This window comes from Panthera tigris, chromosome B4 (assembly GCF_018350195.1).
Source record: "Panthera tigris isolate Pti1 chromosome B4, P.tigris_Pti1_mat1.1, whole genome shotgun sequence".
NCBI classification, from domain to species: Eukaryota; Metazoa; Chordata; class Mammalia; order Carnivora; family Felidae; genus Panthera; species Panthera tigris.
Window position 1 is genome coordinate 41,427,606 of NC_056666.1, and position 10,681 is coordinate 41,438,286.

General features: G+C 43.4%; 1 protein-coding gene across 2 annotated transcripts in view; it reads right to left on the reverse strand.

Annotated features, from left to right (window-relative positions):
- LPCAT3 (lysophosphatidylcholine acyltransferase 3) overlaps positions 1–10,321 on the reverse strand; it is a 39,676-nt gene extending 29,355 nt beyond the window's left edge. Inside the window, exon 1 of one of the 2 annotated variants that reach the window (XM_042991692.1) lies at positions 10,067–10,321. In XM_042991692.1, coding sequence (XP_042847626.1) covers positions 10,067–10,217 — 151 coding nt within the window. In that variant the 5' untranslated portion in view covers positions 10,218–10,321. The remainder of the gene's footprint in view (positions 1–10,066) is intronic. The other variant, XM_015540835.2, reaches the window with a different exon arrangement.
- Between the last annotated feature and the right edge of the window lie 360 nt (positions 10,322–10,681).

The following is a 10,681-nucleotide window of genomic DNA, read 5'->3' on the forward strand; positions in this document are numbered from 1 at the left end:
CTTGGAGCCTGGAGCCTGCTTCGGATTCTGTGTCTCCCTCTCTTTCTGCCCCTCCCCCATTTGTGCTCTGTCTCCTTCTCTCTCTCAAAAATAAATAAACATTAAAAAAAAAAAGAAAAAAAGAATTTGCATTTCTAATAAGTTCCTAGGATGCAAGCCAGGAGATGCTAGGAGGTGCTCATGACTCTGGTCCCAAGACTATAGAGTCTACTTGGAAAGGAAGAAGATGAATATTTGTTGAGGGAAGGAAGAGAGCAATTATTTAAAACTACCTTGGGTTAGGCTTGGTCAGATGCTTACATACATATATTTTTAAGTTTATTTTGAGAGAGTGCACGCATGAGCAGGGGAGGGGCACAGAGAGAGGGAGAGACAATCCCAAGCAGGCTCCGTGCTATCAGTGCAGAGCCCAAGGTGGGGCTGGATCTCAGGAACCGTGAGGTCATAACCTGAGCCGAAATCAAGAGTTGGACACTTAAACCGACTGAGCCACCCAGGTGCCCCCAATGTTTATACATTTTATCTCATTCAGTCCTCACACCCTAATGAGCTTCCCAAACTTTTCCAGAGCAGAGAAGAATGAATGTGTCCACACAAAGGGTATGCCTAAGCAGTTCTCTAGAAATAAAACATTTCTTTGATGACTACGCTATTTTAAAAATTCATGTAAATTTCACGTTCTGTTTTGAAATATTGTTGCTTGTTAGGAATTAAATCCAATTTAAATATCAGATAAACTGCTTAATCCTTAACCTCAATTCTTTGGTAATATCGGCCTTCGGGAACATGAGGAAATGGGTGGTTGAAATTTAATAATTAGTCTATTGTAACACAGCTGGTACATATTTAATGCAGAATTTGTACTTAGGCCTGCAGGTGTTTAAAGATAATACACCTCCTACTACCTTACTCCACCATTTTACCCCTTACCCGCCTGAGAGGTCTATCAGGTTCTTCTCCACTATTCCTTTACGGATTCTCTATTGTTCCAAACGAACCAGCCCACTTACTGTTCCTCAGGTTTTTCTCACTTTTCCTGGTCTCCACATATATGTTCATTATTCTTTGCAGCTGGAAAGCTTCCTCTCTCATCTCTCCCTTACTAGAATCTTCCATAACCTTTAAGGTTCAGCTGAAATGCCATTTCTTTTTTGAAAACCAATCCCATTTTTAAAAGGCTGCTGCACTGAACACATCTGGTGAGTTCTGATGGCTCCCCAGACGGATTTAATAATGTCAGTGGGTATATAATTATTTTTGTTAAATTAGCTTGTGCATATAATCTCATGGGCCCAAATTTACACATGCCTCTGCAAATAAATGATTCTTTAATTTTTTGTTTAATGTTTGTTTATTTTTGAGAGTGAGAGACAGAGTGTGAGAGGGGAGGGGCAGAGAGAGAGAGGGAGAGACAGAATCCAAAGCAGGCTCGGGGCTCTGAGCTGTCAGCATAGAGCCAGACACGGGGCTCGAACTCATGGACTGTGAGATCATGACATGAGCCCAAGTTGGACACTTAACTGACCTAGCCACCCAGGCACCCCGTGATTCTTTAAAAAAAAAAAAAAAAAAAAAGATTTGCAAATATTTTTTTATGGAGTCATTCTTTTTCTTGAGTTTTGTGTTTCTTTTTTTTAATGTTTATTTATTTTTGAGAAAGAGAGAGAGAGAGAGAGAGAGAGAGAGAGAGATCAAGCGCACAAGTGGGGGAAGGGCAGAGAAAGAGGGAAACACAGAATCTGAAGCAGGCTCCAGGCTGTGAGCTGTCGGCGAAAAGCCTGACACAGGGCTTGAACCTGAGAACTGTGAGATCATGACCTGAGCGAAAGTCAGATGCTTAACCAAATGAGACACCCAGGTGCCCGCAAATATTTTTTTAAAGATTATTTATTCTGACAGAGAGGGAGAGAGAGAGAGTACGTGCTCACTAGCAGGGAAGGGATAGAGGGAGAGAGTGAAAGAGAAAGAGAGAGAGAGAGAGAGAGAGAGAGAGAGAGAGAGAGAGAGAGAGACAGTGTCCCAAGCAGGCTCTGTTCCATCAGCGCGGATCAAATGGTCTCGGCTCAGGTCATGATTTCATGTTTCTTGTGTTTGAGCCCTGCATGGGGCTCCACACTAACAGTGCAGAACCTACTTGGGATTCTGCCTCTCCCTCTCTCTCTGCCCCTCCCCAGCTAGCGCATACATGCATATGCATTCTCTCTCTCTCTCTCTCTCAAAATAAATAAACTTAAAAAAAAAAGTACTACTGGCACTCAAGAAAAGTTTTGTGCAATGTAAGATATTGGAGTGCAGATAAAAAGGAATTGGAAAAATATATTTAAAAGAAATCTCCAAACAGGAAGAGTTAGATTATGATAAAATCTGTGGCTATGAATCAGAATAAAGATAAAGTCTAAAAATGTAGAATATATCTACACTTCTAGAATTGGAAGAAGGCTTGAAAGTCACCTAAGACAACCCTCTTATTTTTCAGTAGTAGAATTTCTGGACCCTGCTTTGTATTATGGTCAAAAGTCCCATCTGTGTAGTTAATGCTGTTTAATTTCCATCTGGCTTGGCCTTGGTCTCTTCACATTGTAATTTCAGTGCTACCTGAAGAAGGCTTTTTGCACTAAATAACAGATTTAGTTCTGAACGACCAGACCTGACTTTGATCCAAAGGGAACTGAATTAAAAACAAAAAACAAAAACCAAAAAAACCCCCCAAAAACAAAGGGAACTTAATTGTAGGACCTACTTTGATTTTAAAGGTTGTTAACCTTAGTGATGCTAACCTGAACCTCTGAGGAAGGAATCCTTACTCTTTAAGTGCAATTTCTGATCAGTCTAATAGCCAAGCCACAGTCATGGCCAAGACTAGAGAATACTCATACTTAAGCAGGTGGCCATCTGCTCCATTTGGCCAGCTCCAGCTTTAGACCCTGTGAGGTATTTCATATGCTGATTACATATTGGTTTAAGCACATAAACTAAAAGGATACCCACAGCATTGATCTTTTCCACCCCCACAGTTTGCAATCCCAGGGTGGTAAAGACAGGGACTTTAGAGTTGGGTAGAAACAGGTATGAGCTTAGGCAAGTTACTTAACCTTTGAAGGCCTCAGTTTTCACAAGGGCAATGGTAACAGCACTACAATTATCTCATGAGTAATTGGCAGGTGTAGGTGGGGTATTGTTCAGCACTTCAGACAATGTCTGGTACGTACCAAATCCTTAATAAATGCCAGCAATTGTTATTATTGACACGGGGTGGCAAGATTAACATACTCAGTCAACAACAATTGGGTTCTCTTCTCTCTTGTATAAGCTTTTCCACGGCATTTCATTCCCTCCCTGATTCAATTATGATACCAATATTGACTCCTAAAACTATATTTAGTCCCACTTCTCTCCTGAACTTAAGATTGGGTTTCACAACCCTTAAGACACCTGGAGTTGCCCTTGGAGCCTAAAGCAAATCCAAAACTAGACCACTGCTGGCACTGAACAGTATCTGACACTCCTTTCGACTTCTCTGCATTTGTGAGATACTGTTATCTTTCCAGCCACCCAGGCAGAAAGACTGTTTTTTTTTTTTTAAAGACTTTATTTATTATTTATTTATATGTTTTACTTATCATTAAATACAATTTGTTTTAATGTTTATTTATTTTTTAGACAGAGAGAGAGAGAGAGAGAGAGAGAGAGAGAGAGAGGCCATGAGTGGGGTAAGGGCAGAGAGAGAGGGAGACACAGAGTCCGAAGCAGGCTCCAGGCTCTGAGCTGTCAGCACAGAGCCCAATGTGGCTCAAACTCATGAACTGTGAGATCATGACCCGAACCAAAATCAGATGCCTAACCGACTGAACCACCTAGGCGCCCTCAAATTTTATTTTCTTAAGTAATCTCTACATGCAGTCTGGGGCTCAAACTTACAACCCTGAGATCGAGAGTCACATGCTCTACCAACTAAGCCAGCCAGGTGCCTAGACTGCGTTGTTGTTGTTGTTGTTGTTTTTCTTTAAATGTCTGTTTTTGAGAGAGAGAGTGTGTGCAGGGCAGGAGCAGAGACAGGAGACAAAGGATCTGAAGCAGGCTCCACCCTGACAGTAGAGAGCCTGACGCGGAGCTCCAACCCCACGAACTGTGAGATCATGACCTGAACAGAAGTCAGATTGCTTAACTGACTGAGCCACCCAGGTGCCCCATCTGGACTGAGTTTTTTACGAACAACTTCTTTATCCTCCATTTAATCAGTTGCCAAGTCATTCATTCATGTATTCATGTGTGAATGTATGAAATATTTCTTGGGCCTTTTCCATAAGCCAGGTACTTAAGCTCCAGGAATACTGTTGTGAAAAAAACTTACGTGGTTTCTGCTCTTCTCTGCAAATATATAATTACAAATTGGAATATACACTTGGGAGGAAATTTTAGTCAATATGAGAGAGCACAGCAGGGGACATCATATAAAATGAGAGTCAGGTAAAAGGCAACCAACAGAATGGGAAAAGATATTTGCAAATGACATATCAGACAAAGGGCTAGTATCCAAAATCTATAAAGAGCTCATCGAACTCCACACCCGAAAAACAAATAACCCAGTGAAGAAATGGGCAGAAAACATGAAGAGACACTTCTCTAAAGAAGACATCCGGATGGCCAACAGGCACATGAAAAGATGCTCAACGTCACTCCTCATGTGGGAAATACAAATCAAAACCACACTCAGATATCACCTCACACCAGTCAGAGTGGCCAAAATGAACAAATTAGGAGACTATAGATGCTGGAGAGGATGTGGAGAAACGGGAACCCTCTTGCACTGTTGGTGGGAATGCAAATTGGTGCAGCCACTCTGGAGAACAGTGTGGAGGTTCCTCAGAAAATTAAAAATAGACCTACCCTATGACCCAGCAATAGCAGTGCTAGGAATTTACCCAAGGGATACAGGAGTACTGATGCATAGGGGCACTTGTACCCCAATGTTTATAGCAGCACTCTCAACAATAGCCAAATTATGGAAAGAGCCTAAATGTTCATCAACTGATGAATGGATAAAGAAATTGTGGTTTATATACACAATGGAGTACTACATGGCAATGAGAAAGAATGAAATATGGCCCTTTGTAGCAACGTGGATGGAACTGGAGAGTGTGATGCTAAGTGAAATAAGCCATACAGAAAAAGACAGATACCATATGTTTTCACTCTTATGTGGATCCTGAGAAACTTAACAGAAACCCATGGGGGAGGGGAAGAAAAAAAAAAAAAGAGGTTAGAGTGGGAGAGAGCCAAAGCAAAAGAGACTCTTAAAAACTGAGAACAAACTGAGGGTTGATGGGGGGTGAGAGGGAGGGGAAAGTGGGTGATGAGCATTGAGGAGGGCACCTTTTGGGATGAGCACTGGGTGTTGTATGGAAACCAATTTGACAATAAATTTCATATATTGGGAAAAAAAAAATGAGAGTCAGGAAAGAACTCTCAGAAAAAGTGACAATTTGAACTGAGACCTGAAAGATGAAAGATGCCTGTTAGGTGAATGAATGAAGAAAATTCTAGGCACCTGCATTAGCAGCTACATAGGCTCCAAGGTAGGAAAGGGCTTAATGCCTTGAGGCTGAAAAGTTGTGAGGGGCATGTGGATGGCTCAGGTGGTTGAGTGTCTGACTCTTGGTTTCAGCTCAGGTCAGGGTCAGGGTCTTAGGTTGTGGGCCCTGAGTCAGGTTCCATGCTCGGCATGGACCCTCTCAGTCTGCCCCCCACCCTCTCTCTCTCTCTCTCAAAAAAAAAAAAAGTTATAAAAAAATAGTTGTGAACTTGCTTGAGATGAGGCTGAAACAGCAGGCAGGGGCTTACTAGCCACGTATGGAAGCCTGCGAAGAGTTCTGAGCAGGAAAGGCACAGCATCAAGACCTCTTTGCTTTGGGAGGGATAAGGACAGAATTAGAGACCAGTCAGGAGGCTACTCGTGTAGTTCTGGTGACAGTCAGCAGCTGTGGTGATGGAGAAAAGTAGATGTATTTGAGACATAATGTGGAGGTGGTATTGATAGGACTTGGGGACTGGGATGTGGGGAGAGAGTTAAAGTGGCAGGGCTGATCCTTAGATTTTTGACATGAGCAGCTGCGTAGATGAACGTGCATACAGAATCTACCATTTATTTATTTATTTATTTATTTATTTATTTATTTTTTCAGAATCTACCTTTTAAAAGATTCTGTGTTCCAGGGGGTGCCTGGATGGCTTAGTCAGCTGAGTGTCTGACTCGATTTAGGCTCAAGTCATGATCCTGGGGTCATGGGATGGAGCTCTGCGCTGAGTGTGGAGCCTGCTTAAGATTCTCTCTCTGCCTCTCTCCTCTGCTCCTGCTTTCTCTCTCTCTAAAATAAAAATTAAAAGAAAAAGAAAAGATTCTGTGTTCCTAAAATATTTCACATGAGAACCCTATGTTCCCCTCTAGGTGCAACCACCTTGCCTCCAAGCCAATATAACCATCTAGATCATTGTTCTTTCTCACTGGCTTCCCAACTTCTTGTCTGTGTCTACTTGAAATCACCCTATGCTGTATTATCTTCCTAATACAGCTCTGGTCACATTATATCCCTTTCAAATACCTCCAGGGATTCCCTACTCTTGGCTTTTCTCTTACCTGTCCCCCTTACCTTGGCTTTCAAGGCTCTACGACCTAACTTTCCAGTCTTATTTCCACCACTTCTCTATTTAAATCCTGCTTTAGTCCAAGTGGACTACTTCCTGTTCCTTGACCGTGTCACCACGCATTCCTACCTCAATACCTTTGCTCACTGTATTCCTTATGTCTTACCATCTCAGTCTGTTGGAACCTTATTCAGCTTTCAAAGTTCATTAAAGGGCCAATCTTTCAATCTCATAACCTTTGTAATTGTCTCATGGCACTTAGACTTCTGCCTTTTATTGTGGTTATTAGAGTACTTATCTCAAGCCCATTCCCTACCCACTAACCGTAAGCCATACTTTTGAGTGCCTGGCTCTATCACTCATACTGCACCAATGCCCTTGTCCTTGCAGGCTCAAGCATAGGGTTTAACTCACAGTAGGCATATTTTGTTGAATTTATTTGGAACAATTCATGTTATTAAGTATCTAAGGAGTGATGAGACCCCAGCTGTTGAAGGGAGATGTTTTCTGGCAGTATTTGCCAACACCATAGCAAAATTCATCTTCCACCAAATTCCTTGCAATCACACAAAGGACAAACATAGATAGACACATCCCTTTAATGGAGTCTTCTGGCTGTTCAGGATACTCTAATGCATTAATCCTCATAAGCTTATCCTTTCCCTGAAGTACTGAATATTAAAAATTACAGCATCTAACTCAAGATTTTTCAACCTACTTGTAACCCATTAGTAGGTCATGAAATCAATTTAGTGGGTCATAAACACTACTAAAAAACAAAATAGAAAAACACACCGTATATGTAAGGATAAGTAATGTTTTCTGAAACGTGCTTCAAATACATATATAAGTGCACATGTGTACTGGGTCAGGATATGAAACATATTTCTCACCATGGGTCTGAGCCACAAAGGTTTGAAAGCTACTGCTTTAATGATCTATGGCCCACCCCAAGATCAGTACACAGAACCTAAGTAGGAAAAAATAAGATGTTAAGAAAGAGCAATGAGACTATCCAATTAAAAGTTATTCACACTTTAAAACGTGAATGCTTGATATACCTGACTCTTCCCTTGGGGTATCTGCATTTAAGTGCTTTTAACCTAAATTAATCTTTAAGTAGTAGAAAGGGAGTCAGAAATCATTTTGGACTACAGGCCTTCTTGGTACCTCTAACAAGGATTTCCTTCAGTATCCCAGTTCCCCCAAACAGCGGAGTTCCGGAACCAGGAACTCCATTACTGAAAGGCTACTCGTTTCTAGGTTACAATACACAGACATGAGAATACCTTTGTAAGGAAAACATTTACAACCAGAATGCACTCTTTCTTCCAAGCATGTGTCAAGCTTATCAACTTGCGTTTGCATGTATATATTTAATCCACACCTAGAAAACACAACCCTATATATCCATGTGGAAGAGCTATGGCTGATAGGAAGCAACATGAGGCCCCAAGTCAATCTAAACATGAGAAACCCAGAGTTACTGAAGGCAACAGCACATGTGAGATAGGAAGGGAGGAGCTGGGAAATGGTAGACTGGCAAGGGGCCTCAGGAGTTTGGCAGATGTATTCACCAAGTGTTTATCACTTGATAACGCATGGTAATGAGGAGAGAAGGACATGAAGAAAAAACAATGTCCCAGTCAGGTGTATGCCCCAGGATAGTACAGAGCAGTGGCCCACCAGGAGCACACAGGCAGTATTCAATTATGTCAGCAAAAAAGGGACCAATTCCAAGTCCTAATTCCAGCCGTAGCTCCATTTAACAGGTTGCCCCCTAATAATTTGTTGCTACCTGTGTTACGTTCTCAATTTATAGTTGAGAAATCAACAGTGAGCTTCCAAACTAATGAATGTAAACACTCCTAATTGCCAATTACAACCCCAACAAATAACTGGGTCAGAGACAAGGCTGAAGGAGTAGAAGTTCAAAGCTGGTGTGGTGCAAAGAACTCTAGATTGGAATGTTGACAACTCTGGGTTAGATCTAAGAGACACGGGAGGTCCTTTTCACCTCTAAAATTTAACAATTCCACAAGGGAGGGAAAAGGTGACCTTCAGTTGGAAGAAAGGAAGATCACCTTGGTTTTATATGCAAAAGGCAAGTAACAATTATATTAGTTGCCAAGGTTGTTTAAATATAAATTGATGCCTCTCACATTATCTAGATCTAGTTAACACCCTTAGGTAATATTATATGTCCACGTCTCTGCTGACTACTGGATACATTACAAACTTCTTTCTGGCATTTAAGGCACATCTGCTCAACTTTTATCTCAAACTTCTTACGATTCTGATCTCTAACCTGCTCTTGTCCCAGAGCTGTTTGCTTAGTTCTTCCCCACCCCTACTATACCAGCTAAAGTCCCATAACCTTCACAAAACCTTCCAACTACTCAAGATTTATGCATCAGATCTTGACCTCTGAACTATTACAGGGCTTTACAACAGTCCTATTAGGTACACCTTATTCTCATTTCATAGGTAAGAAAATCGAGGCCCAGAGAGGTTAAGTGACTTGCCCAGGGCCCCACAGTTTGCAAGGAGCAGCAGGGCTGGGTCTGACTTGGTTGCCTTTCAAGTTCACACTTTTTTTTTTTTTTTTTTAAATCATTGTGCCATGCTGTTTCCATGTATTAAAAACCATGGAAGAAAGATGCAGTAAAAAAAGCCTATAAACCAGTTATAATATAGCTTGTTGTGACATAAAGTCAGACACATCACATCCTTTGAACCATATAGGTCATAAACGCTTGGAGTAGCATAGTTTTTAAGGGGGTTGTCAGTCCTGTTTCCCAAACCCAGTATTAAAATAATATTCCAGGGTAAATGGCAGGTGAGTGGTTAAGGGTGGGGGAGAAGCAATATGGTATAAGAAGAAAATATTAGAAACAAGACAGAAAAGAGAAGTACAATGGAAGCTGGCAATGCAGAAAAAGGCTCCGAATATGGAAGTATAGAATATGGGGCTTAAGGGCCCACAAAGCTAATACCTAAGTTAGGGGGCCTTTGCCTACCACAAGAAGCGCGCATGTGTGAGAGTTGATATTAATAACAGACAGCAGTACACATGGACAGAGAGTAGAACTCAAGAGAGAGACAAATAAGGATAGGTCGTGGGGACACGGGGTAGATTAGATCATGGCATGAGGAGACGGTGGTGGCTTCAAATGAGGGGCCAGAAGGGTAGAGCAGGGGTCGAAGAGAAAGGTGAAGAGGTTCAGAGGGCACGGCACCCCCAGACTCGAAAAGACTTGTCTTCCTCTCGACAGCTGGTTGGCGTGATTGAGGATTCACATCCGGACCCCACAAAGCCCTCCTGGGTGGCTCCGGAAAGTGGAGGCGGGGGGGGGGGGGGGTGTCACGTCCCTATTCCCTGGGGACTCCGCGAGGGGGCGGAGCGAGGCAGGAGGGTCCTTACCCATAAAGATGGAGATGATGAGCCGCAGCGCCTGTTCCGACGCGCCCAGGGACGTCGCCAACTTGTTAAGGCTCAGCTCCTCGAAACCCCACCGCAGCACCCTCGCCAGCTCCGCCACCGTCCCCACGTCCCCCTCAGCTACAGACGCCATCTTAGCTCCGGGCGTCCCCCAGGGACCCCCCAGCTCCGCGCGCCCCGAATGTGGGCACAAGGCTGTAGCTTCACCCCCAATTCCGGCCCGGAGCCCGCCCACGGCGTGCGCATTGGCTGCAGGCCCGCCCAGTGGCTTCAGGCTCCCCTGGCTATTGGTCCGTCCGGGCAGGGGGCGGGGCCTAACGCAGCAAGGTAAGCAGAGGGCGGGTCTGAACGTTTGTAAAGCAAAGGTGACTCCCGCCGAGAATGAACGCGGGGCAGGCCGAGGGGCGGGGCTTGGGATCGGGAACTTGAGTTGCGATTGGAAAAGTCTAAAGCCGGCGGCGAGGTGATTGTACAACTCGGTTCTAACTGCTTGGGGGAGGAGTCGGTGAGGGCGAGTGTCCGGCCGGCTCGTGCGCTGCCTTCCCATTGGCTGAGCTGGGAGCAGGCGAGAGTCGGGGCGGGGGGGTCCGTCACCCG